The 17,292-nt window shown below is 39.6% G+C and overlaps 2 protein-coding genes across 2 annotated transcripts in view; one reads left to right on the plus strand and one right to left on the minus strand.

Moving 5' to 3' along the window:
• UBE2E1 (ubiquitin conjugating enzyme E2 E1) overlaps positions 1-3,955 on the plus strand; it is an 81,142-nt gene extending 77,187 nt beyond the window's left edge. Inside the window, exons 4-6 of the mRNA XM_046001852.1 lie at positions 733-865; positions 1,995-2,142; positions 3,168-3,955. Of these exons, the coding sequence (XP_045857808.1) occupies positions 733-865; positions 1,995-2,142; positions 3,168-3,265 (379 nt within the window). The 3' untranslated portion in view covers positions 3,266-3,955. The remainder of the gene's footprint in view (positions 1-732; positions 866-1,994; positions 2,143-3,167) is intronic.
• Positions 3,956-5,180: 1,225 nt separating this feature from the next.
• Positions 5,181-17,292, minus strand: part of NKIRAS1 (NFKB inhibitor interacting Ras like 1) — a 38,117-nt gene continuing 26,005 nt past the window's right edge. The window contains exon 4 of the mRNA XM_046001853.1: positions 5,181-6,225. Coding sequence (XP_045857809.1) covers positions 5,983-6,225 — 243 coding nt within the window. The 3' untranslated portion in view covers positions 5,181-5,982. The remainder of the gene's footprint in view (positions 6,226-17,292) is intronic.

Raw genomic sequence — 17,292 nt, forward strand, 5'->3', positions numbered from 1 at the left:
CCTCTCTCCTCAATACGAGAGTCTACCCACACTTGTTTTTATTATTGTACTTGGATACAGAGCACTCTACAAGCCAATGCTTTGGAAGGGTATTATGGTATAACTAAATATAAATAACAGTGATTTAACAGGGAAAGGGATAAAGAAACATACCCACTCTAATATTTAGAGAACCTGATTATAGAATTTTATACATTGAAAGGCAAATTGAATAACTTGTCATTGGATACTCTATCATCCTTGTGCTCCTCCCACCCGACATGGTTTATAATGTAAAAAGTACTAAAATCCATTGGAGTCCTTTTAGGATAAGATTATGGGAGTAGAAGAGCAAGGAACAAGAACCCCAGTCAGTGGATCAAAAATTAAACTTTGTGCTTAAAATGGTCATCAGAAATGAATAGCTATGAGCAGAAACCACTGAATATTGCTTACTTTTCTTATGATGTATCCAGGAGAGGTTTGAGAATTGAAGAATTTCTTGCTTGTTCACAGCTTAAATAGGCTTAGAATAGTTTAAACATTTGTTTTCATTCAGTTTACTTGACCTAAGGCTGATGGGTGTTGCATCCAGAATTGGATTGTGTCTGAAAGACACTTCTGTCTTATGGAGAGGATCCCCACGTTAAATAAAAAGGAAGAGAAGAGGTTATCTTTTTTCCTTTTTTGAATACCCTATAGAAACTTGGATGCTGCCACCACCTGCTTACCTTTTGATGTATTACTTCACAGTGCTGGTCCCAAAGGTGATAACATCTATGAATGGAGATCAACCATTCTGGGACCTCCAGGATCCGTGTATGAGGGTGGTGTATTCTTCCTTGATATCACTTTTACACCAGAATACCCCTTTAAGCCTCCAAAGGTAAGAATGCCCAATTTATAGTTAAATTTACATAGTGCCATGAGAGACTATTGAAGGTTTTAAAATTGAGTTTTAATCACAAAAGGTAGATTTCTGTTATATCAACGAATCTCTAAGTACATTTGGATGGACACAAAACACTGCATTGGGGGGGGGGGTGGCCTCTTGCAGAGACCATAGTTCTAAAAGTATGTGCTTTGTTTTAATGGTGCTTAAAATTCTGCTATTTTTAGTGACACAGCAACCCAGAATCAATCCTTTATTTTCCACTTAGAGAAAAAAGTTACTGAACAGTGAAAAATGGTTTCAAAACATCTGTGCACTAAAAAAATGAGAAAGTCAGTATCTCCTATCAAAGACTTGGATTCTGCTCCTTGTCATGTTTTGGTCTTGTTCAAATTCTTAACCTCCAGGCTTCAGTGTTCTCATCTAGGATGGCATTCAATCTATGATTCTTATTTATACTAAGTGGAAATTTTTACTTTGGAATGATTCTGTGTGTCTCACAAAAAAAAGTTAGGAAGCCAAAATAAAGTAACTCAGGCTCATATGGCTTGTGTTAATTTGTCTACTACTATGATCCTTACCCATTTCTGGCTCCTCATTTGTGGAGACTCCATTACAGTGATTCTGTGACCTAGGTAGACGGGATATCTGCGGGATCTAATGTAAAAATCAGAAAAAGCAGAAACAAATCTCATCTTCATTTTTTTAATAGCCTTTATACCTAAGCATTTTGCTTTTGTTTATGTACCCACTATGTTGTATCTGTTTGAATTTATTATGAAGTTTAAGGCCATGTAGTACCACCAGCTAACACAAGAGGTCAGCAAACAATTAGCTATTTCAAACTTGAAAAGTTAAGAAAATATTTAAAACATTGAAACTGTTAGAATAACTGAAGTTACCTTGCTTTTTGTTGATGGATATTACTTTTGAAATGACAGAGTGTATCAATGAACACTTTCTAATCTCAGATTAAAGTCGTTTAACCTATTTTACCAGCTTTAAACTCTGTATTCATCTTTTAAAGAAACAATCTTAAATTACAGCCACTCAACTGAAAAAGCAATTTAGTAAAAATTTCATTGTTTGCTGTTTAAATTTTAATGCTGTCTTATTTTTTTAGGTTACATTTCGGACAAGAATCTATCACTGTAATATTAACAGTCAAGGAGTTATTTGCTTGGACATATTAAAAGATAATTGGAGTCCAGCACTAACCATTTCTAAAGTTCTCCTTTCTATCTGCTCCCTTCTTACAGACTGTAACCCTGGTAAGGTTAATATTTTTTTTCTTCTTTCTCACCTGAAAAATACTTGTTTTGATAAATTACAAGGAGCTTCAAAAGAACAAAATGTAGGGGCATCTGGATGGTATAGACAGTTGGGCATCTGACTCTTGGTTTTCAGCCCAGGTTGTGAAATCAAGCCATGTTCGGCCCTGCGCTCAGTGTGGGATCTCTTTTAGGATTCTCTCTCCTTCTGCCCCTCCTGCTCATGCTCTCTCTCTCAAATGAATAAATAAATCTTTGAAAAAAACATTACTTTTTTTTTTTAAAGAAAGTTTTAATCAAGGGAAGTTGACATAAATTTGGGTTTTTATATTTTTCATACAGTACTCTTAAATCACATACTTCTAACTAAATGTTGAGTCATTGCCTAACCTCTCCTGTGCCTTCTGGTTCACTGAGTACTTGCCCTAAAGCTGGTGTTCAATTTCGAAAGTGATAATTCTTTGCTTAATAGTTAGTGATTATCAGACTGATTGCGGGGGGGGGGGGTGGGGAGGAAGCTTATTCTTTTTATTATTACAGATTCTATTTAGGTTTCAGAGCAACACTATACTTAATTGTTAAGGTCCAAGTTTTGACCTGGTTACCTGGCTTTTTCTAAGTAAGTAGCATAGACGTAGTGTTATATTGCAGTAGCCCAGAAGACTACAGTATTCCACAAAGTCAGGTGAACACAGTTGGATTCCATGTTCATTGTAGCCTTGAATATTCAAGTTTTTATTGAACTTAGCTAATAAGGGCAAAAACACCTCTAATTGGGTGGTGTTTGCTGGGAGAAAAATAGAATGAACTAAGGAGATAAAGCCACGCTAGTACTAAAGCCTGAGCATTCTGTTTTGCTGAGACGTTTTCCCCTTGCATAGTGCCCAGGATGATGGAATGGTGTTTCAAAACTGGTTTTTCACAAATACTTTGCACACTTCTTCCCAAGCTGTCACTGATTTATTTGCTAAAATTTGAAACATTCTTTTCCTTTCTCCAAAGTAATCTACATTCTTTTCTTCCAGCTGACCCTTTGGTGGGAAGTATTGCCACTCAGTATATGACCAACAGAGCAGAACATGACAGAATGGCCAGACAGTGGACCAAGAGATACGCTACATAAATTGGGTTTTCACCTTCTTACATTATTTGTCTGTCACAGAGAGAGCTGCTTATGATTTTGAAGGGGTGGGGGAGGGTGGGAGTTGGTAAAGAGTAGGGTATTTCTATAACAGATATTATTCAGTCTTATTTCCTAAGATTTTGTTGTAACTTAAGGTATCTTGCTACAGTAGACAGAATTGGTAATAGCAACTTTTAAAACCGTCATTAGTTCTGCAATATTAGCTGAAATGTAGTACACAGAATAGACATTGGGTTCAGTTGCTTGTAGTCTGTAAATTTAAAATAGCTTAATTTTGTACAGGTTACACACATGGCCATTTCTGTAAAATCCTTCAAGACTACACTTTTTTTTGTTGTTCAAAAAAATTGGAACTTGTTTTCCTTTCTTGGGAGGGAACATTGATATTTAACAGTTTCTAGAGACTGTCATCTCATACATATAAAATGGATACGTGGCTATAAGACACCATATAGGAAATGAGTAGTTATGTATTTTATTTTATATGCCAATCTACTTTATTGTGACAAGATAAGAGGTTTGAATCACGACTTGTGAAAACCTGTAGTAAAATACCTTAAGCTGTTAACTGTAAGGTGTGAAATAGGAGTTGCTCAGTGGATTGGTTATATGTTGTGGACGACTTAAGTCTGCATTTGTTACTGTGCTAATAAACAATATTAAAACAACCACCTAACACTGCTGTATTCATTCACTTTATTTTGCCTGTGTTTGTAGATTCTTCTAAACTTGGTGAAGCTTTGCTAATACACAACCTACAAGTACTACACACTGAATAATGTGCAAGGACCTAGGTTAGGTTTGATATGCTACTGTTTTTGAGGTGTCTTAGAAAAGGTCAGAGATGGATTCTCATGGCTAAATTAATACATCTGAGAGTGCGATTTGGCAGTACCTAAGTGTATACATATATCCAGCAATTGTTTCTTTGCATGTATTCAGAGAAACTTAAAAAATCACCGTAAAAGTATTTATTATTCTCTTTAAAAATAATAGGAAAGAAACCGAGATGGACCTCAGGTAATGACTTAACCATTATCTGAATAGTTTTTTTTGCCCCCCCCCCCCAATTGTGATAAGGTTGTTTAGCCAATTAAACAGAAGCAACACTGCCTGATTTACAAGTTGTATATTATGCAGTTCTTGGTTTGAACTCTCACAGAAATGAACCAACTAAATCCACTGTACCTAGCCTTAAAAGTATTCCACTTAAATACGGGATGAGACTCCTAATCTTGGGGTCCTGACTTTGAGCCCCATTGGTAGAGTTTATTTAAAAAAAAAAAAAAAGTTACAGTGTACTAGATTTTTTAAACATGTCTTTTTGCTGAACAGCTTATTTCATATTTTACATATAAATCAAATAGCTGAGGGAGCTATTTGACAGAGCCTAGGTGGCTCGGTTGGTTAAGCATCCAACTCTTGACTGTGTCCTCAGGTCTTGATCTCAGGGTTGTGAGATTGAGCCACAGAACCTGCTTAAGATTCTCTTTCCCTCTCCCTCTCCTCCCTGGCCCCACTTCTTTAAAAAAAAAAAAAGCTGCTTTGCCAGTTGAAATACTAAGTATCTTGCTTCCTACATTTAAAATTAGTACAATAGTGTCAACTTGCAAAATATAGTTAGTCCCAAAACAAACTGGGGGTTGCTGGGGGGAGGTGGGATTGGGAGAGGGGGAGCGGGCTATGGACATTGGGGAGGGGAGGCGAACCATAAGAGACTATGGACTCTGAAAAACAACCTGAGGGTTTTGAAGGGTCAGGGGTGGGAGGTTGGGGGAACAGGTGGTGGGTGATGGGGAGGGCACGTTTTGCATGGAGCACTGGGTGTTGTGCAAAAAGAATGAATACTGTTACGCTGAAAAAATAAATAAATAAATAAAAAGGAAAAAAAATATAGTTAGTCCCACGGCTCGGATATGCCCAAAATCTTCAAAGAATACCACAGCACAAACTCCGGTATCTAACCTGAAGACTACCTTAAGTCCAATATTTTTACGATACGTTTTATTGCACATGACTGTGTATCCAGAAAACTATTGCAAAAGGCATAGTAATACTTGTGGAAAATGGAAGCTTTAGTGCCCTTAAGTGCTTAGCAGTTTTCTAAAGAAGGAGCAAACGCTTTGAACATATTTACACCACCAACTACCTCAAGTCATGCTAAACATACAATTTGAACAAAGTTAAATCATAGGTTTTGTTCTATTTAGCAGGGTCTCCATGAGATAAAATTTAGTTTAACACCTAAACAGCTTACTGGTTGTGATCTAAAAATGACAGATGATTAGTGAACTTCTTAAAAACAAAATTATATTTAAGCTAATAAGTTTGCATAAAGTTATACAGAAAAATGGGTTTCTGGAACAAGCTGGGGGTTGTGGAGCTACTGCTCAGTTACATCTGCATACTACCCAAACTTTATTTTACTGTTTGGACAAGTGCAACAAACTTTTAAACAGCAAAGGTGCTAAGTTCAGGGACAAGTTTCAGACAATGACAATGCAAACATATTATTTCGTATCAGGCAATAAACAGTCCAAATAATTTAATTATAACCTAAAGTGCATTAAGTTACTTAAATTACTTCCTTAACGGTTTCCTAAGGACCAAAGTAGATGCAAATGGCCTGTTTTAAATATGTTCACGGACATCTAAGGTCATCACTATTCAACAAACTGTTGTAGCATTACTGATTTTTAGTTCTCCGAGCTAGAGTTCCCTTTGTTTTTCCTCCCAGGCAAGGGAAAGCTTGATTTGCTCTGGGGCTGGGTAAGTTTGCTGGCTAAGAGAGTGAATGGCTCAATCAGCGTTCTCCGATCTGTAACCGTCACCTCCCACAGGCGTACTTTCTCACTTCTTGCCCATTGCTGTGCTACCTCAGCATCCACTTGTCTCTGCTCAGAAAGGTCAATTTTGTTTCCTAATACGACAATTGCCACCTGGAAGGAAAAGAAAAAAGATTACACTTCGCCAACATCAGTTCCTAAGCAAAATAGAAAAATCGAGAAAACTGTCCTGTTGAATAGAACTGCTGCTTCAAAACTGATTCTCAGATGTGCCCTGAGTCAACTTAGTAGGACATTAACCTCATTCTTCCTGAATGCATTTTTGTTAAAAATACAGATGCTCTACAGCTTCTTAACTAGGAAACATTTTAGGTCATCAGTAAGTGAAGTTACTTAAGTCGGGTATGAATAGAAGCTAGACTTGGGGAAATTAATATCTGAGAAACAGCACCGGCCTTCAGTTTTAAGGTTCTTAGAGAAGGACATTATTGGAGACAGCATTGAGGGACAAGGATACCCCTTCTATCCCATGCTCACTGTGGTGGTAAGTACTACAGAGCTGAGCCAGTTTCAGCTAAAAAGGTGAAGGGAATATTCAAAGCAGATATGCGGACACATTTCAGTGTCCACATTTCAGTGTAGCTATACCTGCTGTTTGGGAAATCTGAAATACCTACTTCAAAAAAACAAAAAAGGACCGGGACTGTGAGAGTTCACTCCTAGAACCTAAGTTCTATGAGAACAGGAACTGTTACTCCGTTCACATTATTCCTGATCACAAATAAGTGCCCAATGCAAGCGCTAAACATGTGTCGAATGTAGGGACCAACAGCAGTATTTTACACCAAATGTAAGGCAGTCAGTCCTTCCCTTTAGTTTGAAAGCTTATTGTACACCATGCAGTTTCAGGCCACCAGAACACGGCAGTCACAAGGCAGTCAAAGCTCAGGAGGAGGGGAAGTCTGGAGGAGAGAGAATATCCAATTTTCAGGCCCTTGACTGTATAAAGGAGACAATAAGACAAGATCATGGAAAGTAGAAGAAGGGCAGTAAGAGTTGTTACAGAAGGCACCTCTGAGGAACAGCTTTGAACTAGGACATACAAGCCACTGCTGTGTTCCTGCCTTAAAACAGCTCTCTCTGCTCCAGTTGGACCGTGCCTCCCAGATAGGATGGAACAGCAGGCGCAGAGCTCTCGTTTTCTTGGCACGTCTCGTATTCCTTCATTTCTCAACAGGATCTATCCCTTCAGGCCCTCCTGTTACTCTTCATCACTCATGTTTTCAGCTTTACATGTTATCTCCTATTCTGATCTCCCATCGGCCACCAGGACCTATCCAGTTGCAGAAACCATTCCATGTTGCCCCTAGACTCAACAAAATCCCCTCTGTCTGCATATCTGCTTTGAATATTCCCTTCACCTTTTTAGCTGAAACTGGCTCAGCTCTGTAGCACTTAACCACCACAGTGAGCATGGGATAGAAGGGGTATCCTTGTCCCTCAATGCTGTCTCCAATAATGTCCTTCTCTAAGAACCCTAAAACTGAAGGCCGGTGCTATTAGTCTATACTATCTACTGCCTGTTTCCCACCCCCATGCTGCTGCTACTCATTAACCTGGCTCATGGTCACCCCCACACTACTTTTTTTTTTTTTTTAAAGATTTTTATTTATTTATTTGACAGAGAGAGAGATCACAAGTAGGCAGAGAGGCAGGCAGAGAGAGAGGAGGAAGCAGGCTCCCCGCGGAGCAGAGAGCCTGATGCGGGGCTCGATCCCAGGACCCTGAGATCACGACCTGAGCCGAAGGCAGCGGCTTAATCCACTGAGCCACCCAGGCGCCCCCCCCACACTACTTTTATTGTAAGTCCTAGTGACTTCACTAACCACATGGATGACCCTTCCCAAATAGCCTTAACCTCCTCCTGATTTTGGCCATTTGCTCCCATGAACACACCCTACTCTTGCCATTATTATTGCTCCCTTCCGTGGTCCCATTCCAGGAATCCCACTCCCACCTCTGCCTTCCTGGTCCATGCCTAACACCCTGACTACAACAGTCCTCAACACCAGAAGGACCTACAACCCACTGGCTCACCCACCTTTATCACTGTCCTTCAATCCCTCTCCTGTCCTCAGTTCTCAGCCCAGTTTAGATTCTTTTAATTTATTACCTTGCCCTCATCATCCCATTATATTCGCCTGGTCAAACCCCACCCCCACCCCCAAACCTTAAATTTAACTCTTAATTGGACTGACTTTATTTAAGTGAGCTGGTGTTTCCCCAGCAAATATTTTAACAGCTCCTATCTTGGCCCTCTTTAACCTCCAACATCACTTCTTTCCCCACGTTACTCTCAGCTGATGTCTAGACTATTTCAGTAAGAAAACAGAAGCAATTAGAACTTTCACCTGCATCCACCACCACATCTAACAACATACCATCTTCTAGAACCCATCTTCTACCCCAGATAAGACTGTCACTCCGGCAATTATTCCCCTCCCCATCAATTTCCTCCTCTCTCTTGAATCATTCCGTGAGTATGCAAACACTAGCTCTTGTCTAAAAAAGTCCTCTCTTACACATCCTTCTTCAGCTCCTGTTTCCCTTTAAAGGACAATATATTTAGCCTTTGACTCAAAACTCTTTCAAAGAGCTATCTTTGCTGTGTCCAATCCTGATATCCAGTCCAATCAAACTTCATCTGTTTTACTCTAATTATTTTATCCCAAGTTTCTAAAGACTGGCCACGTGCTTGTCCTCAGCTTTTCCGACCTATCTGCACCATGACGCAGTTTGATCTCTCTGCTTTTTAAAGTGTTTCTCCTCAACTGGTAACTGTTTTAAGTGCTCCGGAGCAATAGCATTTCACAAAACTTGCTTCTCACCTTGTCCCCCAACTATGTTGTCCGTTGTCAACACAGCAGCCAAAATGGACATTTTAAAACAAGTCAAAAGATGTTTAGCCTTATTCGTATTAAGGAAACTGAAACTACTAAACTACCATTTTCACCCCAAAGATGCACAAAATCCACAAACACACACCGTTGTCAAGACTGGAGAACAGGTACTTTCATACCCTTGTTATGGTCAGTAATTTGAGAATATATCCTTTGATTCAAGAACCCCATTTTGGCTGATCTTACAACTATACCCTAAAACACACAAAATAATAAATGTGTAAGATTATTCATTGCAGCAAAGTTCATAATAGCAAATGACTGTAAATAGCCCAAGTGTCCCATCAGTTTGGAACTGGTTAAATAAGTATGATACATCCAATGAATATGCATCCGTTTTTATTTTAAAGATTTTATTTATTTGACAGATAGAGATCACAAGTAGGCAGAGAGGCAGACAGAGAGAGAGGGGAAAGCAGGCTTTCCGCTGAGCAGAGAACCCAATCCCAGGACCCTGGGATCATGACCTGAGCCGAAGGCAGAGGCTTTTATCCACTGAGCCACCCAGGTGCCCCTGCATCAGTTTTTTTAAAGGAATCTGAATACTGCTATGGAAAGGACTCCCAAGACACATTACGTGGAAAATATAAGGTACAGAACACTGTCCTGCTTTTGGTGTAGAAAGTAGGGGTGGGGGAAAACTATCTGTATAATCCCATTTGCTTGTATTTATAGAAAGAAATTTTGGAAGGATGCTCCAGAACAAGTAAAGTGATAAAATATTTTAAAAGCATGCTTGAGGTGCACCTGGCTGGCTCAGATGGTGTAGCATATGACTTTTTTTTTAATTATTTTTTAAATAAACATATAATGTATTTTAATCCCCAGGGGTACAGGTCTGTGAATCACCAGGTTTACCCACTTCACAGCACTCACCATAGCACATACCCTCCCCAATGTCCATAATCCCCCTCCCTCTCTCCCAACCCCCCCTCCCCCCAGCAACCCTGTTTGTTTTGTGAGATTAAGAGTCACTTACGGTTTATCTCCCTCCCAATCCCATCTTGTTTCATTTATTCTTCTCCTATCCCCCTAACCCCCCATGTTGCATCTCCACTTCCTCATATCAGGGAGATCATAAGATAGTTGTCTTTCTCCGATTGACTTATTTCACTAAGCATGATACCCTCTAGTTCCATCCACGTCATCGCAAATGGCAAGATTTCATTTCTTTTGATGGCTGCATAGTATTCCATTGTGTTTATATATCCCATCTTCTTTATCCATTCATCTGTTGATGGACATCTAGGTTCTTTCCATAGTTTGGCTATTGTAGACATTGCTGCTATAAACATTCGGGTGCATGTGCCCCTTTGGATCACTACGTTTGTATCCTTAGGGTAAATACCCAGTAGTGCAATTGCTGGGTCATAGGGTAGTTTTATTTTCAACATTTTGAGGAAACTCCATGCTGTTTTCCAGAGCGGTTGCACCAGCTTGCATTCCCACCAACAGTGTAGGAGGGTTCCCCTTTCTCTGCATCCTCACCAGCATCTCTCATTTCCTGACTTGTTAATTTTAGCCATTCCGACTGGTGTGAGGTGATATCTCATTGTGGTTTTGATGTGTATTTCCCTGATGCCGAGTGATGTGGAGCACTTTTTCACGTGTCTGTTGGCCATCTAGATGTCTTCTTTGCAGAAATGTCTGTTCATGTCCTCTGCCCATTTCTTGATTGGATTGTTTGTTCTTTGGGTGTTGAGTTTGCTAAGTTCCTTATAGATTTGGACACTAGCCCTTTATCTGATAGGTCATTTGCAAATATCTTCTCCCATTCTGTCAGTTGTCTTTTGGTTTTGTGAACTGTTTCCTTTGCTGTGCAAAAGCTTTTGATCTTGATGAAATCCCAATAGTTCATTTTTGCCCTTGCTTCCCTTGCCTTTGGCGATGTTCCTAGGAAGATGTTGCTGCGGCTGAGGTCGAAGAGGTTGCTGCCTGTGTTCTCCTCAAGGATTTTGATGGATTCCTTTCTCACATCGAGGTCTTTCATCCATTTTGAGTCTATTTTCGTGTGTGGTGTAAGGAAGTGGTCTAATTTCATTTTTCTGCACGTGGCTGTCCAATTTTCCAGCACCATTTATTGAAGAGGCTGTCTTTTTTCCATTGGACATTCTTTCCTGCTTTGTCGAAGATTAGTTGACCATAGAGTTGAGGGTCTATTTCTGGGCTCTCTATTCTGTTCCATTGATCTATGTGTCTGTTTTTGTGCCAGTACCATGCTGTCTTGATGATGACAGCTTTGTAATAGAGCTTGAAGTCCGGAATTGTGATGCCACCCACTTTGGCTTTCTTTTTCAGTATTCCTTTGGCTATTCGAGGTCTTCGGTTCCATATAAATTTTAGGATTATTTGTTCCATTTCTTTGAAAAAAAATGGATGGTATTTTGATAGGGATTGCATTAAATGTGTAGATTGCTTTAGGTAGCATAGACATTTTCACAATATTTATTCTTCCAATCCAGGAGCATGGAACATTTTTCCATTTCTTTGTGTCTTCCGCAATTTCTTTCATGAGTACTTTATAGTTTTCTACATATAGATTCTTAGTCTCTTTGGTTAGGTTTATTCCTAGGTATCTTATAGTTTTGGGCGCAATTGTAAATGGGATTGACTCCTTAATTTCTCTTTCTTCCGACTTGTTGTTGGTGTACAGAAATGCAAGTGATTTCTGTGCATTGATTTTATATCCTGACACTTTAATGAATTCCTGTACAAGTTCTAGCAGTTTTGGAGTGGAGTCTTTTGGGTTTTCCACATATAGTATCATATCATCTGTGAAGAGTGATAGTTTGACTTCTTCTTTGCTGATTTGGATGCCTTTAATTTCTTTTTGTTGTCTGATTGCTGAGGCTAAGACTTCTAGTACTATGTTGAATAGCAGTGGTGATAATGGACATCCCTGCCGTGTTCCTGACCTTAACAGAAAAGCTCTCAGTTTTTCTCCATTGAGAATGATATTTGCAGTGAGTTTTTCATAGATGGCTTTGATAATATTGAGGTATGTGCCCTCTATCCCTACACTTTGAAGAGTTTTGATCAGGAAGGGATGCTGTACTTTGTCAAATGCTTTTTCAGCATCTATGGAGAGTATCATATGGTTCTTGTTCTTTTATTAATGTCTTGTATCACATTGTTCATCAAGGATATTGGTCTATAGTTCTTTTTGGTGGGATCCTAATCTGGTTTTGGGATCAAGGTGATGCTGGCCTCATAAAATGAGTTTGGAAGTTTTCCTTCCATTTCTATTTTTTGGAACAGTTTCAGAAGAATAGGAATTAGTTCTTCTTTAAATGTTTGGTAGAATTCCCCTGTGAAGCCACCTGGCCCTGGGCTTTTGTTTGTTTGGAGATTTTTGAAGACTGTTTCAATCTCCTTACTGGTTATGGGACTGTTCAGGTTTTCTATTTCTTCCTGGTTCAGCTGTGGTAGTTTATACATCTCTAGGAATGCATCCATTTCTTCCAGATTGTCAAATTTGTTGGCGTAGAGTTGGTCATAGTATGTTCTTATAATTGTCTGTATTTCTTTGGTGTTAGTTGTGATCTCTCCTCTTTCATTCATGATTTTATTTATTTGGGTCCTTCTCTTTTTCTTTTTGATAAGTCTGGCCAGGGGGTTATCAATCTTATTGATTCTTTCAAAGAACCATCTCCTAGTTTCGTTGATTTGTTCTATTGTTTTTTTGGTTTCTATTTCATTGATTTCTACTCTGATCTTTATGATTTCTCTTCTCCTGCTGGGCTTAGGGTTTCTTTCTTGTTCTTTCTCCAGCTCCTTTAGGTGTAGGGTTAGGTTGTGTACTTGAGACCTTTCTTGTTTCTTGAGAAAGGCTTGTACCACTATGTATTTTCCTCTCAGGACTGCCTTTGTTGCATCCCACAGATTGTGAACCATTGTGTTTTCATTATCATTTGTTTCCATGAATTTTTTCAATACTTTAATTTCCTGGTTGACCCATTCATTCTTTAGAAGGATGCTGTTTAGTCTCCATGTATTTGGGTTCTTTCCAAATTTCCTCTTGTGATTGAGTTCTAGCTTCAGAGCATTGTGGTCTGAAAATATGCAGGGAATGATCCTAATCTTTTGATACCGATTGAGACCTGATTTGTGACCCAGGATGTGATCTATTCTGGAGAATGTTCCATGTGCACTAGAGAAGAATGTGTATTCTGTTGCTTTGGGATGAAATGTTCTGAATATATCTGTGATGTCATCTGGTCCAGTGTGTCATTTAACACCTTTATTTCCTTGTTGATCTTTTGCTTGGATGATCTGTCCATTTCAGTGAGGGAAGTGTTAAAGTCCCTTACTATTATTGTATTATTATTGATGTGTTTCTTTGATTTTGTTATTAATTGGTTGATATAGCTGGCTGCTCCCACGTTAGGGGCATAGATATTTAAAATTGTTAGATCTTCTTGTTGGACAGACCCTTTGAGTAGGATATAGTGTCCTTCCTCATCTATTATAGTCTTTGGCTTAAAATCTAATTGATCTGATATAAGGATTGCTACCCCAGCTTTCTTCTGATGCCCATTAGCATGGTAAATTGTTTTCCACCCCCTCACTTTAAATCTGGAGGTGTCTTTGGTCTAAAATGAGTTTCTTGTAGGCAACATATAGATGGGTTTTGTTTTTTATCCATTCGGATATCCTGTGTCTTTTGATTGGAGCATTTAGCCCATTAACATTCAGGGTAACTATTGAGAGATATGAATTTAATGCCATTCTATTGCCTGTAAGGTGACTGTTACTGTATATTGTCTCTGTACCTTTCTGATCTACTACTTTTAGGCTCTCTCTTTGCTTAGAGGACCCCTTTCAATATTTTCTGTAGAGCTGGTTTGGTGTTTGCAAATTCTTTCAGTTTTTGTTTGTCCTAGAAGCTTTTTATCTCTCCTTCTATTTTCAATGATAGCCTAGCTGGATATAGTATTCTTGGCTGCATGTTTTTCTCGTTTAGTGCTCTGAATATATCATCCCAGCTCTTTCTGGCCTGCCAGGTCTCTGTGGATAAGTCTGCTGCCAATCTAATATTTTTACCATTGTATGTTACAGACTTCTTTTCCCGGGCTGCTTTCAGGATTTTCTCTTTGTCACTAAGACTTGTAAATTTTACTATTAGGTGCTGGGGTGTGGACCTATTCTTGTTGATTTTGAGGGGGGTTCTCTGCACCTCCTGGATTTTGATGCTTGTTCCCTTTGCCATATTAGGGAAATTCTCTCCAATAATTCCCTCCAATATACCTTCTGCTCCCCTCTCTTTTTCTTCTTCTGGAATCCCAATTATTCTAATGTTGTTTCGTCTTATGGTGTCACTTATCTCTCGAATTCTCCCCTTGTGGTCCAGTAGCTGTTTGTCCCTCTTTTGCTCAGCTTCTTTATTCTCTGTCATTTGGTTTTCTATATCACTAATTCTTTCTTCTGCCTCATTTATCCTAGCAGTGAAAGCCTCCATTTTTGATTGCACCTCATCAATAGCTTTTTTTATTTCAACTTGGTTAGATTTTAGTTCTTTTATTTCTCCAGAAAGGGCTTTTATATCTCCAGAGAGGGTTTCTCTAATATCTTCCATGCCTTTTTCGAGCCTAGCTAGAATTTTCAGAATTGTCATTCTGAACTCTAGATCTGACATATTACCAATGTCTGTATTGATTAGGTCCCTAGCCTTCGGTACTGCCTCTTGTTCTTTTTTTGTGGTGAATTTTTCCGCCTTGTCATTTTGTCCAGATAAGAGTATATGAAGGAGCAAGTAAAATACTAAAAGGGTGGCAAAAACCCCAGAAAAATGCGCTTTAACCAAATCAGAAGAGACCCCAAATCGTGGGGGGAAGAAATGGGATAAAAAGAGGTTCAGAAAAAAAAAAAATTAAAAAAAGAAAACAAAGAAAAAATATAAAAAAGAAAAATATTTATATTAGATAAACTAGTTAGAAAACGTTAAAAAAGAAAAGGGTAAAAGTTTAAAAAAATTTAGCAGAAGAAGAAAAAAGAAAAAAAATTGGAAAAAAAAAATTAACCGCAAGACTAAAGAATCATGGGGAGAAAGCCATGAGTTCCGTAGTTTGCTTTCTCCTCCTCTGAAGTTCCGCTGCTGTCCTAGGTATTGAACCTGCTTTCCTTGGTAGATGAACTTCATCCTGGCTGGATTTTTTGTTGATCTTCTGGGGGAGGGGCCTGTTGTAGTGACTCTCAAGTGTCTTTGCCCGAGGCGGAATTGCACCGCCCTTACCGGGGGACTAAGTAATCCGCTGGGATTCGCTTTTGTTCCCTGAACGCTTTCCGTAGAGTTCCGGAGGATGGGAATGAAAATGGCGGCCTCCCAGTCTCCGGCCTGGAGGAGCCGAGAGCCCGGGGCCCCACTCCTCAGTGCGCCCCCAGAGAACAGCGCCCAATCACTCCTGTATCCCCGGCCTCCAGCCGTGCCCCGAGCTCACCCAGCCTGCAACCAGTTCAAGGTAATCCAGAGCTGAGAGCTCAGTCCTCGGCTCTGTCTCTGTAGCCAGCTTCCCCGTTCTAATACCTGCGAGCTCTGCGACACTCCAACACCCCCCGATCCTTCTGTAACTCTGCAGGACCTGGGGCCACGCTGACCCCGCGTGGGCTTCAACCTGGTTTAGCCTCTGGAGCAATGTCCCTCAGTGGAACAGACTTTTAAAAATCCTGATTTTGTGCTCCATTGCTCCGCCGCTTGCCGGGAGCCGGCCCCTCCCCCCACGATCTATCTTCAGGTCGTTTTAGATTCACTTCTTTGCCAGTCCTACCTTTCAGAAAGTGGTTGATTTTCTTTTTTTAGAATTGCTATTCTTATTCTCTTCCATCTCCCGTTGGATTTGTAGGTGTTTGCAAAGCTGATCTCCTGCTACCTGATGTAGTCTCAGCCTGCTACTTCTCCGCCATCTTGACTCCTCCTCCGCATGACTCTTGATCTCAGGGTCATGAGTTCAAGTCCCATGTTGGGCACAGAGCTTACAATCAATCGGTTGATAAATGAATAAAAAAATAAATGAATAGTATGCTTGAGATAAAGGAACTCAGTGAATGAGGATGGGGTGGGAATGAGACCTCACAATAGTCCTTTTTATATAACATTTTTATTTCTGAACCATGTATAAACATCACCTATTTAATTTTTTAACATCAAACATGAAAATAAATAAATGTCACCTAAGTTATTATGTCTTTCCTTTGCTCAAAACCAATGGCTTCTGATCCAAAGTGTGGCCCTCATCTCCTACCATCCTCCTCCTAGCCCAGTCTGGCCTCATTGTTGTTCCTGAACATGACAAAGCAAACTTTCCCAGACCCTTGCGCCTGCTAGTCCCCCCACCTGGAGCCACCACATGGGTCTGGCTCCCTCCCTCACTTTTCTCAAATTTCTGCTAGAAGTCACCTTATGAGGGAGGCCTTCCCAGATGACCCTTCAGAAAAATAGTACCCTTGCATCCTGCTCTACTCTTAATTTTTCTACATAGCATCTGACTCTTTGTGAAACACGTATGTGTTGTCTGTTGTATTCCCTGCACCTTACCTAAAACAATGCCAGGCATATAGTAGTTGCTCAATATGCATTTGTTGAATGAATGTGCTTCTTAAAATCTCTGTAACAACCATATGAGAAAGGTACTATTATCCCCATTTTACGATTAAGGAAACTGAGGCAGAAAGTTGAGCAGCAGACCCAAGATTCAAATACCAAATATGAGTGGTCAATGAATCACTCTTTCAACTTTTGGGGAGCAGGGAGGAGACTATGAAGGATACTCTAGAAAATAACAACAGCATTTATGTGTTTAGGTAGGGAAAATGGGAAATGGGTGGCAGGAGAGCATCCACCCGCTACCTGCCTCTATGTCTTTTGAAAACTGAAACTTGTGACTGTAATCTATTCACAAAGCAAATAAGTATTCAGAAGAATAAAATACCAACAACTCAGATGTCCTTCAACAAGTTAATGGTTAAATAAACTTTGGTACATAAATACCATGGAGTATCACTCAGCAATAAAAAGGAATGAACTACTGATACATGTAATAACTTGGATGACCCTCCAGAGAATTATGCTGACTGAAAAATGCTGATACCAAAAGGTTACACACTGTATGATTCCATTATGTTAACACTTCTGAAATGACAAGGTTACAGAAATGGAAAACAGATTAGTCAGGAATTAAGGGAACAGGATGGGAGGAAAGTGGTTATAGCAAAAAAAGATAACAGGAAGGATCCTTGCAATGATGGAACCGTTTTCTGTATCTTG

This window comes from Meles meles, chromosome 4 (assembly GCF_922984935.1).
Source record: "Meles meles chromosome 4, mMelMel3.1 paternal haplotype, whole genome shotgun sequence".
Taxonomy (NCBI): Eukaryota; Metazoa; Chordata; class Mammalia; order Carnivora; family Mustelidae; genus Meles; species Meles meles.